This window comes from Anabrus simplex, chromosome 1, assembly GCF_040414725.1.
Source record: "Anabrus simplex isolate iqAnaSimp1 chromosome 1, ASM4041472v1, whole genome shotgun sequence".
Lineage (NCBI taxonomy): Eukaryota > Metazoa > Arthropoda > Insecta > Orthoptera > Tettigoniidae > Anabrus > Anabrus simplex.
In genome coordinates this window covers 1,343,014,467-1,343,034,503 of record NC_090265.1, presented here as the reverse complement: position 1 = coordinate 1,343,034,503, position 20,037 = coordinate 1,343,014,467, and the positions used below count along the sequence as shown (strand labels likewise).

General features: G+C 38.1%; 1 protein-coding gene across 7 annotated transcripts in view; it reads left to right on the top strand.

The window, feature by feature from the left end:
• The window catches only part of ClpX (Caseinolytic protease chaperone subunit), a 360,525-nt gene extending 357,439 nt beyond the window's left edge, over positions 1 to 3,086 (top strand). For all 7 annotated transcript variants that reach the window (XM_067137796.2, XM_067137795.2, XM_067137797.2 and 4 more), the window contains one exon: positions 1,984 to 3,086. In XM_067137796.2, the coding sequence (XP_066993897.1) occupies positions 1,984 to 2,160 (177 nt within the window). In that variant the 3' untranslated portion in view covers positions 2,161 to 3,086. The remainder of the gene's footprint in view (positions 1 to 1,983) is intronic.
• The last annotated feature ends 16,951 nt before the right edge of the window (positions 3,087 to 20,037 follow it).

The window sequence follows — 20,037 nt, the reverse complement described above, 5'->3', positions numbered from 1 at the left end:
TAGCGGTGAGGATGGGTATTGTGCCAGCTGCCGAAGCCTGTCGCTTTCCTCCGGGGCAATGGTTAATGAATGACAGATGAAATGGTATGATATTGGAGAGTGTTGCTGAAATGAAATATGACAGGGAAAACCGGAGTACCCGGAGAAAATCCTCACCCGCCTCTGCTTTGTCCTGCACATATCTCGCATGAAGTGACCGGGATTTGGACCATGGAGCCCAGCGGTGAGAGTTTGGCGCGCTGCCCCCTGAGCCACAGAGGCTGTTTTTATTAATATTATTATTATTGTGAAAAAATATTCACAGGAAAAAACATATCACTTTCACTACCATATTTGATATAATGTCTAAGTGAATTATTAAACACTTCTTGTGTGAAAAGTAAAGTCTCTGAATATTATGTTATTCAGATCATAATGTTAAAGTCGAGTTCACTGGGAAAAATCACTATTCTTGCTTCTAGTGTACACGTATATGTTAGTTATACAAGTTTAGAATCAGCTTCTTCAATTTACAAGTTCCTCAATGAGGTTCTACTTACTGAAAGTTTATAAGTACCGTAACACCAGAATTATTCAAGTTCCACAACTCGCACATCACTTACACATAATCTCACCCTGCACGCCAACTACGTCTCATGCGGCGAACCAACATCGTCGTGTTGCCGCTGTGAACTGAAGTAACAGGCACAAATCTTGCTCTGATGTAAAGTTTTATAAAATCTTGAATATCTCCATAATCCCTGGATTGATTTTGGAGAAATTAACATGAGGAGGTGTTTAAAATGCATAAGATGCTGTTGTTTCTGAATCAGTACCTCAATTAGTTTAGAAGATAGCAAATTTCTTGCACGGATGTTTCCAGATCGTATGATGCAACCTGTCCTTGAGCCCATGCTGGCTGTGCGATGAAGAAGGTAGCATTGCAGCGGGTTGACTACTAGCTCCTGCGAGATTTTGTTATTATTAGCTCTGAAAATACACTCACTAGTACTTTATAAATTATTTATGATGAATTTAGTTAAGAAATACTTGATGTACAATCAATCCTGGTACTACACACACACGCGCACACACACACACACACACACACACACACACACACACTTGGTTAAGATCCCCCTGTGGGTGGAGGCTGTACAATAACATCCACAGTATCCCCTGCCTGTCGTAAGAGACAACTAAGGGGGCCCAAGGGGCTCTTAATTTCAGAGCGTGAGTTGGTGACCATGGGGCCCATAGCTGAGTCCTGGCATTTCGCTTACTTGTACTAGGCTCCTCACTTCAGTCGATCCTATCCGACCTCCCTTGGTCAACTCTTGTTCTTTTCTGACCCCGGCGATATTAGATGTTGAGACCTAGGGAGTCTTTCATTTTTTTTCTCTGATTAATGTTATTATTTTCTCTTAAAACAATAGTCACCACCACCACGTGATGAAGAGTAATTTCATAGATTTTTGAGGATGTTCTTGAGAACTAAACATGTCGCTCTGCTTATAATTGTTCATTTATGGTATGTTACGGTGTTCTGAGTGTTACATTTAATGTTTCGACAGACTTGTAAATTGTGTTAACTGTGTCAAACTGAAAAGAAATGGCTTCCTTCTTAACATATATTTTTACAAATGAATCTAATTATTTTGTTTGTCTCCAGTAGCAGCCTTTCAAATTGGCTTACGATGTTTTTGATAGTTGGCCAACAAAATTGGTCAAACATTATTTATTTATTTATTTATTTATTTATTTATTTATTTATTTATTTATTTATTTATTTATTTATTTATTTATTTATTTATTTATTTATTTATTTAGTTAGTTAGTTAGTTAGTTAGTTAGTTAGTTAGTTAGTTAGTTAGTTAGTTAGTTAGTTAGTTAGTTAGTTAGTTAGTTAGTTAGTTAGTTAGTTAGTTTCACACCAGCCATTATATGTGTTTGCCATTCAGTTTGATGTTCTAGTTATTTTAACATTTGTTATAATGTTTACAGGAAACTCTACTTCTGGATCCTATGTTCGAGATACCTGGTTCTGATGTTATAAGTGTCCACATTACAGAAGATGTTGTTAATAGCAAAAGTGCTCCTGTGTACATTCGTGGAAAACCAGTTTCACAAGATGAAGAAGAACAAGCCATGGAGGTACAGGCTCGTGCTGAAGCCAAATAATCAGTTTCATTGTCTTCTGTGCTCAAAGAAGATATTAAATCGTTCTGGGAAAACGTTTGACTACATTCTGAGATACATTGCTGCCGTTTTTGCATGATCTTCAATAGAAATGAAAACAGTACAAAATACCTGCCTCTTTTTTTTTCTGATATGTTCACATAGTGAAGTGAATATTACTGTACAGTTTTATTTACTGATGGTAAAGGAATAGTTTGTACTCTGGGAAAGAGAATTCTTCCACATTGTAGTTTCCTCATTTACATATCTTTCCTTTAATGTTATTAGGTCCATAATTACATGAATAATCGTAGTGCCTAATGAAGTATGAACAATTCATAATGTGTATATTAGTACCTCCTTCTGTTTCCAAGATTTTAAAGCCAACTGAGGTTTCTTATGGCATAGACAGCTAATCTGATGGTTACAGTTATTTCCAGTGTGATAAACTTACTTTTACCTTCGTATTTACTGTTTTTCCATGCTTATAATTTTATACAATAATTTTGTGTGGATGTGGATGTTTTCTATAATTTTCTCTCATTGGTAACTTTTCAAGCTACAAAATTGACAGGTTATATTACGAATAAATAATCACCCTCCCTCTGTATTATAATGTACATATATGTATGTATACATATATACATAAGTATAGTGTAGAAATTTACAGTGAAATAATTTTTATTACAGATGAATGAGTGTTGATTTTTAGAGAATCTTCTCCATGCTGTATGATTGTCATCAATGTAATGAGAGGAAGACTTTTTTCTTGTAGATGAATTTTAATCATACATGGTTCCTCCTCCATGAAAATTATGTCATTGGATTGCTGTATTATATAGAGTATATCAACTGTTGTTGTATTAATAATGAACAACTAATGTACATTTTTTAAATAATTCAGTAAAATATTTCAGTTCCTATTATATTGGCATATGACCACCCTGTAATTCGATTTCCTTCTTGAAAATATCCCTTATTTGAAATTGTGCAAATAATTTCACATTTGATTTGGGATGAGTAGCTGATATTATTTCACTTAAAATAAATAAAAGAAAGTTGTGAACGGGACATTCAAATGCTGTCAAAATTGTTTTACTTGTGATAATACTGAAGTAAACAAAAAGTTGGCAGCTTACCTATTTATCTAATTATCTTTTGTATGAGGGGATGTTTATATATAATAGAAAACCTCTTTACTTTTGTTTGAGACTAAACCTGTGATCATCTGGCTGTTAGCCAGAAACTCAGGCTGCGCAAAGAACCACAGATATATCACTCCAAGTCATGAGGGAAGACAAACTACAGGCAACATCAAATCTTCATCATGATATAATCTTGAAGATCTGAATCTTTCATACCAGTAACACCGGGCGAGTTGGCCGTTCAGTTAGGGGCACACAGCGTGAGCCTGCATCCAGGAGATAGTTGGTTTGAACCCTACTGTCAGCAGCCCTGAAGATGGTTTTCCATGGTTTCCCCTTTTCACACCAGGCAAATACTAGGGCTGTACCTTAATTAAGACCACGGATGCTTCCTTCCACCTCCTAGGCCTTTCCTATCCCATCGTCGCCATAAGACCTATCTGTGTCGGTGCGACATAGAGCAAATTCTAAAAAAAATTCATACCAGTAACAATCATTAAAGAACATGGAGGTAAGCCCTGTTCATTTTTAGGTTGTACTAATTTATTGAACTGGAAATCGATTACATATCTTGTATTGTATTATGAACATTATTTTTAAACCTATTAAGAAAACAGTAGCAACATACTAAGATTAGGATATGATAGGCACACGCTCAACAGAATAAGGCATTATAAAATAAAGTAACAGATATTTTTGATTCTACAGTATTTAACCCGCGAGTGGTTGCTATATGAGATTTTCTCTCACATTATTTTGTATTGTGAGTTAACTTCTCAGTGATGCAAGGGAGGTGACTGTTCCATCTTCTTACTGAGTTTATAACTGTCGTGAGTAAGACGATTCACATTTGAAGAGTAAGCACCCTCTTCTAGTCGGAACAAAGATTCGTACAAGTTCATGCGCCCTGTGTGAGATGTTCTCTCACCGTGCGACCAGTGGCGTTGGTGTTATGTTGAAGTCGAGAGGGAAAATTTCTCCTGTTTTAGGTGTTAGTGCACTTGCAATTACTGATAAACGAGTTTTCAAAAATTATGAGTCGAGGAAGAATGCTGGGAAATAAGTGCTCTTACAAACTCCAGCTAACTCAAATGTTAGAGAGAAGACCTATTGTACTTTATTCTTGCTTTCATAATGCGACTGTCAGAAAGTTCTATTTTAATAACAATGTTACTGATTTTACATGCCAATAACTACTTTTTATGGTTTTCGTAGTTGCCGAGGTGCCGACATTTTGTCCCACAGGAGTTCTTTTATATACCAGTAAAGCTACGGCTGACGTATCTGAGTACCTTCGAATACCACCGGACTGAGCCAGGATCGAACCTACCAACTAGAGCTCGGAGAGCCAGCGCCCTAACCGTCTGAGCCATTCAGCCCGCCACTCTAGTGAATATTACTTACTTACATGTGACTGAACTAATGACTAATTTCCATGAAGGAATAATTTGTTTCTGTGATATACGGATAACCCTTTTTTTTAATCTAAACTGTATAACGCAGTCTTTACGTCTCATTTCCGCAAATAGTTTCACTCTTATGCCCCCCAAAATTATAGGAGATAAATTTATTTTAAATGAAGTTTAATGTGAGAGAAAGTCTCACATGCAACCACTTGCGTTACAATTTGGCTAGCGACCACTCGCAGGTTAAAATGAAAGTTCAGTCCCAGCGTATCATTGTTGCCTGTATTTTGCCTTTCTTTAACAATTATTTAACCATAATTAGTTTTGAAATATTCATCAACAATGCAACGCAGCATAGTTTGAACATACACCAACAGAAAAGAGTGGATAATTTACTAGGAGATGTGATATAGAAAGTAAGAAAGAAAAGGTTCCTAGTAAAGGTATTTCAATGCATTCCTTTGTCAGATATGGTTATGTTTTCCAGAGGTATTTGTACTTCTCTGTAATCTTCCAACATTAAGGATCATTTTTCAAAAAATAAAATGTTGTTGTTAATTTATTTGTGTAATGGTTCCTTCATTGGGTTGAATCCACTCACAGTTTTAACATAAGTGAGTTATACTAACAAGGGGAAGGCACTGCCTGGGAAATTAACTTTAGAAGCAGGCTTTGTTTGGTTGTACTGTACCTGTTATTAAAGTTTTAGGGTGCACTGGCCAGCCAGTCTCAAAATAAAATGCTCAAATATATTCATAGCGTTTTACATATTAATAAGTGTTTTCCAGGCACAACTCACCGAGTGGCTGAGGCCGTTAGCGTTCTGGCTTTGGGAGGATGACATTTGAGGTTTGATTTGCTATCCATGCACTTTCTTCATTTAACTGAATAATTATTTCATGAATTTTATTCAGCATCTCCTTTTCATTTCAGATGTAAATTTTCTTTTCTGAACTTTCCTAAATTCTTTCCAAAAAATGTTCACAAACCTCTTTTAATATCTAAATTATTTTCCAAATATATTTTTAAACTGAAGTATTTGTGTAGTATTTTATACAAAATATAGTGTATCTAGTCAGAATTTTGAAAGAAAACGCATTGACACGTCCAAGAAATATTTGTTTGAGGCTACGTTTTTTACCTGACTATCAATGTGCAGCTGAAAAGGTCTGGGGTGTCAGGACATGAAGCCTTGCGTTTTTCCCAGCTAGGGGAGAAGCGAGAACATACAGGTCAAGTGACTGAAAATGAAAACATCCACGTGAGTTTGTTGTTGGCGTTTGAAGGGGTCAGAAGTAATTTGTTGGATGATGGTGCTGGTGATTACTGCTTCAAGAGGAAGTACAACTAGGCAACCAACCTCTATATAACACTAATCAGAGAGAAAAATGGAAGGAATCCGAAACTTTGAAAAATGAAGGCATCGGCCAAAGGAAGACAAGGGCCACAAAGGACGTGAAAATGAAAGACTCCTCAGCCCTCGAAAACCTAATAGCGTCGGGGTCAGAAAAGATCAAGAGTTGACCAAGCGAGGTCAGATAGGATAGTCGCCTCTTACAACAGGCCAGGGATACCGTGTGTGTTATTCTACTGCCCCCACCCACAGGGCGAAATTTGTGAGGCTCTTGTTGTAGCCACTGTGGGATACAAACATATAATTACTTTGGAATAAAAATAAAAATTTAAGGTAATGAAAATTTCAACACATATTCGCAAATTACTTAAGATTAAATTATAGGTAGATCAAAATGACAACTACAGAGAGGATAGGGAAGGGACATGGAACCCTATTGAGGTCCGTGGCAAAGTATCACGTTGTGGGGAAAAAGGAGACATACGACATTCACCCGTGCTAAATAATAGTTTACCAACAAATGAAAATGAAAAAAGGAGAAATTAACTTGCAACATCAGAATAACAACAAACAACAATAGATAAAAGTAGCTGTCGGCAGCCCTGAAAATGGTTTTCCGTGATTTCCCATTTTTACACCAGGCAAATGCTGGGGCTGTACCTTAATTAAGGCCACGGCCGCTTCCTTCCCACTCCTAGCCCTTCCCTGTCCCTTCGTCGCCATAAGACCTATCTGAGTCGATGCGACGTAAAGCAACTAGCAAAAAAAAAAAGGATAAAAGTAGAGCCAATAAAAGAAATTGACCGTGTCCGTAGACACGTGGTTTATCCCAAAAACTTTAAATATTATAAGACATTAGTAGAGCAGAACAAAACTCAACTGCACTAGCAGTTATGCTCACGATTACACAGTTCTTTGCATGTTGGCTATAAATGATGGCTAATCCCATATTAACATTTAAGAAAAGAAAATATTTAAAACCCAAGTACTGAGACAAGAAAAATTAAACTGAAAAACTTAATACAGAGGCACAACTAAATAGATCCTGCACTAAAAACACTTCTAATTCAGGATCTTACAATTTAATTGGCATAAATTAAGTGAAACAGCTCTACCGGAGGCAGATCCGAAGAAAAATTGCATTACATTAACAATACACAGGTTCAATAAGAAAAAAGAATTGCCTCCACAAATTACGTTGGGTCTTAGCCGAAAAACTAAGACTTATTGACAATTAAAAGGCGAATGTGAATTCCAATATAAACTCCGACACTGATAATAATTTACCTTTTAATAGAAGTTACATTAAACACATTAAAGGCCGAAACAATAGACTAAGTGCTTACCCCAGAAGGTTAGGATCCCCAGAGGGGACGAACACCAAGCGCGTCCGCTCGCTAGGCCGGTCAAGTGGAAAAGACACTAAACACACACTTGGGTCTGGCGAAGTCACCAGAAAACGGGAATCGGGCCATCAGAAGATAGCCAATTATGGCACAGGAGTACCCTCGCGACTCTCACATTCCTCAGTAAGAATGGTTTTTATTCCAACCAATTAAAATAGTTCTTATTATGACCAATAAGGTCTCTACATTTTAATGGTAAAGGTTTTACAATTTCTCGAACATTTCAGTTGCGACACAAAAGTTTCATCAGTGGAAAACTACTCCTGGCAGAACAGGCTGCCTCAAAAATAAAGACTTTTATATTTTTCAAATTCTAGTTACATACTTTCACATTTTAATAATGACAATACAATTTACTACAGTATTTCTTCTTTAGAGTTCATTTTCTTCATAGGCTTAAATTTTAAATAATAATAATAATAATAATAATTTTAAAAAATGAAATGTCATATGGCTTTTAGTGCCGGGATATCCCAGGATGGGTTCGGCTCGCCAGGTGCAGGTCTTTCTATTTGACGTCCATAGGCGACCTGCGCATCGCGATGATGAAATTATGATGAAGACAAAACACACAGCCAGCCCCCGTGTCATTGAAATTAACCAATTAAGGTTAAAATCCCCGACCGGGCTGAGAATTGAACCCGGGACCCTCTGAACCGAAGGCCAGTACGCTGACCGTTCAGCCAACGAGTTGGACATCATAATAATAATAATGATAATAATAATAATTTTGTCCAATCATAAATAATTTTCTCCTTCACCAGTCCACATTATAAAACAAGAAAAACAATGAAACACTGAAAACCAGCTATCTCAACATCTGTCACATCCTCCACATCCCAGCTTTGAGCTATGCTCGACAATTAAAATTTTAATACATGAAATTAAATGAAGGTTTTAATTGAAGATTTTGGCAACAGAAAGAATCCGACACTAACATCTTGCTGTCGTTCTCCGCAGAAACGTCCATTGCTGATCGAAGTGTCCCCACTTAACCACTGGCTTTGCTGATTAACGTAGGAGCTGACACGGCCATTGCCAACAACCTCCATACACGTACTGTCCAACCATGACAAATTTGAAGTTTCAGCGCAGCTCACCCATATAGCGAACCGACTGGTAATAGGCAGAGAAGTGTGGCGCAGCATAACAAGACTGCCGCCATCAGGAACATTTGCCCACTCGATTCCAGTGTCGAATGACAGCGCCCAAGAAATTCAGTGCGCCCTCCAAACAGGTACAGGAGTTTGTAGACTGACCAGGTTATTGGCAGCCACTGGAACATAAACACATACCCAGCAGAAATGGAAAACAGAAGAAATAAGGCCATCGGCCAACACTACAGGAGAACTTGTAGAATACTTGAAGAAGTCAAGGGTGGTTTTGTATTATTTTCTTTAATTAATCTACAGTGATCCCAGAGTCACCCCACTGGTGGATCAACTAAACTATTTGTGGAGATCCCCTCCGACACAAGGGACTTGGGACGCCCAGACCCCCAGGGCAAGCACTATTTATCAGTTTCAAAGTTAAATGTAAAAATAAAAAAAAGAAACCTTTACAGAGTTTATCCTGGACCCACAAGATTACAGAATGAAACAGATCTTACATAATCCAAAATTTAAGTAAGAAAATACATTTACCAGAAAAAGATATGTTAATGAGGCTACAGTACAAACACATTACCATTCACTAAATCCCATTACACACACCATTTACTACCACACTCTTATGCAGAGCTTGTATGACAGGTCAGTACAAAAGAGAATACATCCTCCAAGTAATAAATTACCCAAACTAGACCTTCATTGACTGAAGTACCACACACATATACAGTACAACTTTACCATTAGGGCACATAAATGTACTATCCATATCCTCATTGAAATTCAATTTCAAATTGCCAGCCTAGGTGCCTTCTTAATTACCACAGAGAAGCAAAAATTAAAAAATAAATGTTAGGTTAATTTTAGAATGTTGCAAGGGAATTCAAAACCGGGAGATAGTTACATTCATTACGTCAGCTTGCAATGTTGTTCACATTATCCTATGAAATGAGGTTAGTAAGTCACTATCCCTTTACCATGCCATGTACATATTACTGTAAATTTCTAACACTGATAAAACTCACATTACGTATCGCGTGTCACATTAACCAAATTAAAACGCAATTAAGGCCACAAATACAGAATGAAAAATCCCATAAAATTTACCAATAAACAGAAAATCCAAATGAAAACCGTTCAAAAGTGCGCATACAGAAATCCAACTCACTGATATAATTAAAAAAATGGCACAAGGAACACCTTCATACCAGGAAATATACACATCAAGATCACCAAGCCTACCTGTCCTCCAACACATGACAATACAAATACACACACGAAACACCAGTGCAATAACCCCTGAATCAAGCAGTATCAACCAATGAAAAAGGCACAGCATGACCTCAATACTACTGATTCCATCACACGACGGTACAAGAACACAATACACACAAGCACACCAGTGTGATGACCCCTAAATCAAGCAATACCAGCAAAAGAAAAGGGCAAAACATGATCTTAGTACTCTTGGTGCCATCACACGGCAAGGAGACTATATTAGAACCAGTATCATACTCCCAGGAGAGGAACGGCCACTCAGCACCTAAAGTCCTATGTCTCAACACATACCAATGCCGCCCAAGGCACAAATGACATTCCCCCACATTTACAATATATACAAATATAGATATGACAAGGCTACCAAATTTAGAAACCTTACTCAGCTCACCGGACCCCATAATTGAGCGAACTGGGAAAATGAATTTAGAAGGCACCAACCAGAAACGGATGAAAATAAACACCGAGAAAACTAAATTAAGAAAGAGTAATTATAGGTAATTAATTAACTTGTACTAAATCGTAACACCTGCAAAATTTCACTACAAATTTTCGTGACGAATATAGGATAACTGAAACACAAATCTTGATGACATGTGAAGTAACAACAGATTTAACTGAAATTAACAGCTCAGAATAGAGCCTCCATGGCTCAGATGGCAGCGCGTCGGCCTCTCACCGCTGGATACCATTGTTCAAATCCCGGTTACTCCATGTGAGGTTTGTGCTGGACAAAGCAGAGGCGGGACAGGGTTTTCTCCGGGTACTCCAGTTTTCCCTGTCTTTCATTCCAGCAACACTCTCCATTCTCATATCATAGCATCTATCAGTCATTACTAAATCACTTTTGGAGCGGCGACCCCATCGTACTAATAGCCTAAATATGATTCATTCATTACATCCCTGACCCGGTCAGTGACTGGAAAACAGATTGTAGGTTTTCATTAATAGCTCAGAATAATGACACCAAAATAAACTTTTGAAGAAAACCTTCCTAGTACATAATTTACAATAAACAATGGACACTATTCACCATCTAGCCACCTAATACCTGGTCAAAGATTACAGAAGAATCTCATATTAGATGCACGCCAGATTTCAAATATGTTGTAAGCACAAGTGCAGATCCATAACCCGTCAAATTTTGCCATAATGGCCTCAGCGTTACCTGGTCTATAGATATGGTGATTATATTTCACCTTATGAGACTAAGCCAGTCCTCATAGAACCGTTCCTAGCAAGTATAGGTATACACGGTAAATAAAAATAAGCGACAAGGAAACACAATTACACGATGGAAAAGCTCAACAGATGAACTAGAAACATTTTCAAACTGATTAAGAGACCCCATAATCTGTTATCTGATTTAAGACTCTAGTAACTAGCCGGGAACTGCCCCTAGTAGTCCCACACCTACTTGGAAACGAACCCAGGCACAGTAGAAGACTGAAACACCACACAGCACATGACCAGAAATTTAGATATAACACTCGAGCCAAAACACAATGTAACAGATAATTTTAAAATAATCGCACACGAAGAATGATGCCAAATAGAACACAGCAGGTGACAAGAAACGAAATTTCAAAATTATTTGCTGAAATACCAAATTTATTAAACAGAATAAACACTCAAAAGAGATCGACAAAGAATTGTGAATGTTAACCTAAAAATTTGTTCCTGAAAATTTATGAAAACAGATGTTTAATAAAATCCAATGAGACTCCATGTTAAAAATTATTACCCGAATGCGATTATTAGTACGACAATCAACACTGCAATTTACGTCATCTGGAAAAAGAACAAAAGACTACGACAAGAGTTATTTTCAAGGTGAAATAGAGCGCTCAAACTTGAAGTGGGTCAAGTAATCAGCTGTATTCAACACAGATACGTACTTAAGCTGTTCGAGAGAGAAACGTTAAGTCAGACAAGGAAGTACAGCATCCAATATAATTTAATGACGTTCCAAACAACAGATGATCACGCAGGCATTACAATAGAAACACACGGATCGAAAAACTTTAAATTAATAGAGGGGAATCGTTTAATATGGAATAGTCGGGCATTACATAATACCGTAATATCTTCCCTGTAAGGTGCTGCTGTCAGGTGGAAACTCGTCAAATCACTCTACATGCTCCCATGATGCCTTGTATTCAGTTTCGACATGCTCGTGAGGTTAGTGCGTGACGCAAGAATATTTATTTTTCATCTTTGAAAAGTTTTTGCAGGTAAGTCTTTTAAAGCCTGGATTAATTACCATAACTAAGTTTAGCCTTTAGAAATCCAATGTTACATATTGTACAAGAGTTGCTTTTATTGCCATACCAGTGTAACTTCCTTGTTGTGCAAAGTTGATGGCATGACGAGTCCTTGAATTCAAACATGGCGTGTCAGGATATATGGAATCCTAAGTATTCCATATTCCCCGACGTGTAGGTTACGTCGCGCATTCCTGTCTACGAAATGTCACTGTAAAGTTTGTCACAAATGGAACATAATAATTGCTTTTACACAGTTCAAGTCTAAAGTCTGCGGTAAATATTTTATTTTTGGAGAATATTATTATTATTCCTACTTTACAAGTACTTTTAGTGCTACGCTCACAGTAACACACGTATGTCTTTTGTTTGTCTTACACTTTCAACAATTTCATGTGTGATGTCTGTGTTCACTGAAGTTCTTTGCTTTCATTTCATTGATTCAGTTGTAAATGACATCATTTCCTGAATTGTATCGTGATATGCAAGATTTAATAGGCGACAAAAAGTTATGGCCAATGTACATAAGAATAATTCTGTGGACTAGTGATTTATTGATCCAGGGATCGTGCTATTTTCATTCGAACAAAAATAAAAAATATTTATTGGTCCAGGGATCATGATTTTTTCTTTCAACAAAAATCATTTTTGTGGTACTTACGATATTTCTTTTTAATGTGCAGCACCAAGTTGTTGAATGCGTCCTTAGTTGTTTTTCCATAGAGTCCCAGCTGCCATTTGCCTCATTGAAGAACGAAATCACATCATGAATGCTGTTGACCTCCATTTTGCTGTTTGAACTGGCCGCTCTAGTCATGTGGACAAAGATAATGAGAATCCACAGACATAGCACTCCCATTCCTTGGTGCTAGCCCTGGACCTCAAGAAATTAACAAAAGACGGCACCAGCAGCGGAATACGACATAAAGGAGTCCTCTCTACAGGCCTTAAGTACAACTACGCGACCCTAACCGTATGGCCAGTTCGCTTGGTAAACATAGTCTATTACTTTGAACACTCTACATTTCAATACTAATAGGGTTTCTTCCTTTTCCAGACTGTCCATGCCTAAGAAAAGGGAGGTTATTGAGAAGAAAAGGAAGAGATGGAGCTCGGAGCAGATGGAGAAAGCCATACACGCGGTTCGGGAGAAGAAAATGGACTTCCTGAAAGCTTCAAAAGAATTTGGGGTTCCACGAACAACACTTTTTCGTTTAGCAAGCAGCGAAGTGTAGGACAAGAGGAAAGCTGCCTGAACTACTCTTGGGCGCAAGCCAGTATTTACTAAGGAACTAGAAGAAGAGTTAGTTAATTATTTATTGGACATGGAGGCAATGTTCTTTGGACTGACTCGAAGAGACGTTTGTATTTTAGCATTCCAACTTGCTGTTCAGAATAATATTGCTCACCCCTTTGGCAAAGATGATATGGCTGGAAAAGATTGGTTCTACTCATTTATGTGTAGACACAAGTGCATATTATCGTTGCAAAAACCAACAGGGACCTCTTTCTCACGAGCGAAAGGTTTTAACAAGGAGGAAGTAAACAAGTTTTTTGACCTCTTAGAAAGTCTTTATGATAAGCACAAATACCTGGCCAAACATGTATATAACTTGGACGAGACAGGATTGTCGGTGGTACAAAGCAAAATCCCTTGTGTTGTTGGTCTCAAAGGGAAAAAGCAAATAGGTGTGCTGATAGCTGCTGAGAAACGGTCTTTAGTTAGCATAATCACCTGCATGAGTGTAGCAGGAGATTTTGTTCCTCCATTAACACTTTAGCGTCGATGTGTACATTTGCTTTTTTTCGTGGTAAACTGCTGAAATGCAGTATACATTTTTCAGGTTGTTGTGGGCTACGGATGTTCGTAATTTCATCCGTAGATGATAATCAGACATATTTTATGTTCAAAGTTACTATTTTTGTATCCCCCCCACCCCCATTGGGGTGACATATGGTTATTAGGTTGACTACGCAACAGAGAAAGCGCATGTCACCTCTACAGGGGTGACGGCCTTTTTACCTTTGTTGTTGTGGAGCACTGTGCTCTGTACTGTGAGCTGTTGATTTACGCGCCTTTCAACGAGTTCCTTGTAATTTACAGTTTTGTGACAAGAATTCAATTCATGTTATGTGTTTCTGTGTTGAGTAAGCCATGATTACCAATAGAGAGTCAGAAGAAAAACTTGAAAAGGGTTCGAGTGTTGAATCAAGAGATGTTGACATTTAGGATTTGCAATGTGATGCCACCTTTTTCGAGTCAGAATTCGACAGTAGTATGTGTAGTGAGGACACTAGCAAAGATTCTGGTGCTGCATCGGGCAATGATTCAATCAAATCATCAGCCAGTGACAATTACTGGGGAACATTCTCAGGTTTGCAGAAACATTTTTTATTCACCTGTAGCCCCAGTTTACAATTTCATCTGAGTGCTAAATCTCAACCAGTATGTAAGAATAAAACAATAATAAACTCCAATCCACATTATTTTCCTTGCCATTAATAATTGAATTCTGATGGTTGCGTATGTCACCCCGTATGGGGTGACAAATGTCAGAGAAGTTCCACTGTCTGTTGTGCAATGCACAGCGTGCTGAGAAAGGAATGGGCACTGCGCTGTACTCTATGAACACCTTACGTGAACAAGCAATGCAATACAACAACAAATGGTAGCGCTAGTTTCGTGCGACAGCCTAAAGTTGAGAGGCCTGGACACACTGCCGTGTCACCCCATGAGGGGCGACATACTATATTTTGTATGAGGGTCCGTCACCCCACATGGGGTGACATCGTCTTCAAAGTGTTAATCATTTTCCCATGCTAAAATATGAATGACCAATCGATGAGGGGTGCACCACCCGAGTCTATTACAGCATGCCATCCGTCAGGATGGGTACAAACCAACATTTTCACTAGATGGTTTCATCATTTTGTAGAGCCCACTAAACCAACTAACGATTCTCCTGTACTCTTGATACTTCATGGACACTCCACTCATAACCGAAACATAGATGTTATCAAGATAGCAAGAGAAACTCATGTCAGTATCCTGTGCATACCCTTTCATAGTTTGCATAAGTTGCATCGCTTGGATAAGTCTTTCATGGGAACTCTAAAATCTTACTACAGTGAAGAAGTTTGCATGTTTTTGAGACACAGTTCACATAATTTGAGTGTATTTGATGTAATGGAAGTGTTCGGTCATTCTTACTTAAAAGTACAAAGAGGTGACATTTCAGTGATTGGGTTCAAAGCCACTGGAATTTACCCTCGAAATAGGAATATCTTCCCTGAAACAGATTTCTTACCGGCTTCACTTTTAGACTCACAGCTTGTAGAAGAGCACTTTTCAACTTCATGTAAGTCCATCAACGGAGGCCAAATCTCAGATAAAAACTCATCAAATCCTCAAGTTCAGCATGCTCATCCGATCCTCTTCCTTGTTCTTCTACAACCCCTGATTCTGTGCCAGGTACCTCTAAAACTCCTGACCAACAAAGTACAAATCTAATCATCCCTAGATCTCATGAATCGAAGGTAGGTCTAATCTTACCTCATCACATCTCTCCTCCACCAACCAAAAGGAAGATATCAAGAAGAGGTAGAAAGCCTGAAACGTCTGCACTCTTAACATCTTCTCCATACAAAAATGAACTGGAGAATCAGCTTTCAGCTAAGAAAATTATACTAGAAAGTCGACCTAAGGAAAAATTCAAGCAAGTCGATTTAAGGAGGTTGAAACTCAGTCTGTTCCAGGAAAGAAACAAACACAGAAAAAGAACCTAAAATCACACAAAAAGCTTTTTGAAAATGAAACAAGCAGCGATGATGCGTCTGCTGAACCATTTCATTCAGACGTTTCATCGGAACTGGATTTCGTGCCAAACACCACACCAGCTGCCCAAGATGATGCTGAATGTTTATTTTGTTGCGCCAAGTTTTTGGAAGACACTAGAGGAGAGTTGTGGGTTAGATGCGTTATGTGTCATTTATGGGCCCATAATGACTGTGCAGGGGCCGAAATGTGTGATTACATCTGTGACTTTTGTCGCTGAATGAAGAAGTGACTGTAAAAAGTTAACTCATTTGAATAATTAGTGTATATAGACTATCATTTCAGTTAATTCCCAATATTATTCTTTCGATTTTTTTAAAATTTATGTACGTCCACCTGCACGAATGTTAGTTAAATATAACTGAAAAAAGTTCTTGAAATTGTATTTTATTTTACATATTATTTACCGTACTATTCCATATTACCCGACTTCCGTATTACCCGCCAAGTGCAACTTTTTGAAAAAAGAAATTTTGACGTGGAGACATTAAAAGTTTATAGTTAAAAAATATAGAGAATCGTGGCTAATTATTTGAAGTTTCAAACCATATTTAGTTATACAGTTGAACCTGCTTTATATGTAACTCTGTTCTACGTAATTCGTATTTGTACGTAATTTCCTTTAGGTCCTGGCAAAATATAATATAAAAGCGTGTTAATTAAACCTTATTTATACGTAATCCGTTTTATACGTAATTTGCTGTTATACGTATTAAGTGTCGGTGAAATATAACTGAGTTTTGCGTAATTGCAATGAGAATGTAGTTCTTAAAAAGAAACTACTGTACTTACGAAGTTTCCTCTTTGCCGGCGTAGGTGGAAGTAGAGCGATCGGGTTTCGGTGCTGAAACAGAACACAAAGAGTTTCGCCGAGTGACATTGTAGACCCTTACTTACTGGCGGCTTAACAAAGGTGAGTCCCATTCGCTCCCCCACTACCTTCATCGTTTTTGACATGCCGCCAAAGATTGAGATACATGATAAGCAAAGTGGGCGGTTTTTGTGCGGAACCAACATAAAATACAGTAAATTTTTTTGAATATGAGAATTTCTTTCGTGGGAACAACAGCAAATTTCAAAGTATCGTCGCCATAAGACCTATCATTGTCGGTGCGACGTAAAGCAACTTGCAAAAAAAATTCAAAGAGCATTATAGAAAAATGCTGGTTCAACATTTAATAACACTGAGTGATGCAGGAAATGAACCTCTCTCCATTAATTTGCTACAAGCCATGGATTTTATTTCGGCTGCCTGGAAGCAGGTCTCATCCTCCACAACCAGCAACTGTTCCCGCAAACCTGGTGTCTTACCAGAAGAGGCTGCCTCTAATGATGATTATGGGGACGAAGTTTTGTCTAACAATGAGCTAACGCTACCGGAGGGTATAGAATTCGATACTTTTGTGCTTTTCGATGATAATCTGGCTGTATGTGGAGAACTACCGGATGAAGAGATTATTGCTGATCTATGCCAACAACGCGGCGCTTGAATCTTGACACCTAAACTGAGTGAAGTGTTAAATGCAGTCGAAGTGTGTAGGCGTTACATCAGTGCGAAGAGTTGTAGTGAAAATGTTTTGAATTCATTACTAAGTTTGCTAAAGGAGATTTATATTCTTAATGCAGTGAAACAAGCCGAACTTTAAGGCTGGACCAAGTTCAAAATAATATTTTCTGTCTTAATTTATTTATTATTTGCAAGGATTTACACATGTAGGTCTATTCCATTGTTTTTTCAGTAAATATGTGATGTATTATGTAAGTCTGATTTCTAAGTAATTCTGAGTTAAAAGTAGTTCCTTCTCTTCCCCTCGATATACGTATAAGTCAGGTTCAACTGTATTACCTAATTGATTTTGGCAAAATGTTATACTGCCAAAAGTACATGGTCTTCCATATTACACGATTCCCCTCTAACACACATTGAAAGTTATTAGAGAAGACTTTCAGAATACGAAACACGCAATGTGATAATATAACTTAAAGGAAACACGTGGTTAACAGAAGGCTTGCCACAAAGAAGACTTAATGAAAATTGACAGTAAAACTGAAAAGGTTATGGACAGGGACTTACCATTTCCTCCAACCGTTAATTACAGGGTGAAACACAGCAACACAGACTCCACATCTCGGAAGGAATAACACATTCAACTGCCTAATCCCTCGGGATGTGAAAATCGAACTCGAGCTAACATCATGAAAATAACACAAATAAACAGAGATTAGGAATACACAAATAACAGTTACAACCTATAAAAAAAAAAAAAAAATTATCATAAATATATTAATTGGAAACTGCTGCCTTGTAGATATGGTATCGGACTATTAAACCCTAACAGAAAATCCCCTAGTATGTTAGGCCTAGCAGGCCAGTATAAAGAGTAAAACTGTAGTTGCTTTCAAGAATAGAAAGAGCATCATATAAAAAAATAACAGGATACATAGGCCTAGACAAAACGACGGGCCATGTGATGATGCATACATCACGGAAAAGACTACAAACTCGAATAGGGACTATGAACATAATTAGCCTAACTGGAAAGTGTGAGGAATTAGTAGATCACATGGAAAGGAGATCAGTATCTATCTTTGGCCTGAGTGAGGCCAAATGGAAAGGTAAAGGGAAAAAAGAACTGAGGAAAAACTATACCCTTTACTGGCACAGTAACAATAAGTGAATGAGGAATGGAGTTGGGTTGATTGTGTCAAAAGACTTTGAGAGTATTACTGAGATTTCGTATGTCAGTGAAAGGATCATCAAAGCAACAATACATATAAGGAGAGAAGTGGACACTGGTACAGGTGTATGCACCTCAGACTGGTTGCAGCCAGGACGATCAGAACAAATTCCTGGAGAACCTAGAACAGACCATTGATGGCGAGAAGGCAGTGATATCGGAGACTTGAATGCTCAGATTGGGACTTTAAGGAATGATTATGAGAGGGTGTTGGGACCATATGGCTATGGCAATCGAAATTTAGAGGGAGAGCATCTACTTGAATTCTGCATGAGGAATTGTCTGATGGTGAAAAATAGCTGGTTCAAGAAAAGAGTCACTCATAAAATTACTAGGTACAGTTGGAACGGACAAGTCTGTAATTGATTATGTCATTATAGATGAAGAGAGGAAAAGTCTTATAACAGACGTCAAGGTAATTCCCAGCGAGAACCTTAATAGCGACCACCGGCTGTTAATGGCAGACCTGAAAAACATCCAGGTACCTAACAACAAGGTGGCATTCAAAAATCAAAGTATGGGAACTCCTTGACAAGGAAAAGAGAACCGAGTATCATGATCGGATAAAAAGACAGCTACCAACTGATGAAATGAAGAGCAGAGAAGAAGAATGGACCAGATTGAAGAACGTTCTAGTGAAGGAAGCCAATGAGGTGTGTGGGAAGACAAGTGCTAAAGTATGAGAGAAGGAAACAGCCTGGTGGAACACAAAGGTGAAAACAGCCATAAAGGATAGAAATTTGGCTAGGAGAGAAAAGGACTGTGAAAAACTAAAGTCACAGGATATGCAGGATGAGGTGAAGATCAGAACCCTTGAACAAGTGTACTGTGATAAGAAACTGAAAACCAAAAGAATAATTGAGGAGGAAAAGTTGAAATGTTGGGACGACTTCACTCAGAGACTGGAGGAAGACAGCAAAGAAAACATGAAGTTGCTGTACAAAGCGGTCAAAAAACAGAAGAAAACCAATGGACACCATAAAGGCTCTTGAAGATAGCTATGCAAATGTGATCAGGAAAGAGAGTGGCATCCGGGAGGTGGAGGTCTTGAGGAATCAGTTGAAGAATCTGCTAAATGGGACAACAGAAGAGCTGAAAGACACAAAATCAGTTGTGGAAGATTACACCGAAGAACCTCCGATAACATGGATGGAAACAGAAACAGCCTTGAAGAAAATGTCCATTGGAAAATCACCAGGATATGATGATGTTAGCACTGATATGATCAAAGCGGCAGGGATACAAGGTGTACAGTGGCTGCATAGAGTACTTGGTGCAGCCTGGAATGACAATAAGATACCTGCAGACTGGAACCAAGGATGTAGTCATTCTGCTATTCAAGAAAGGA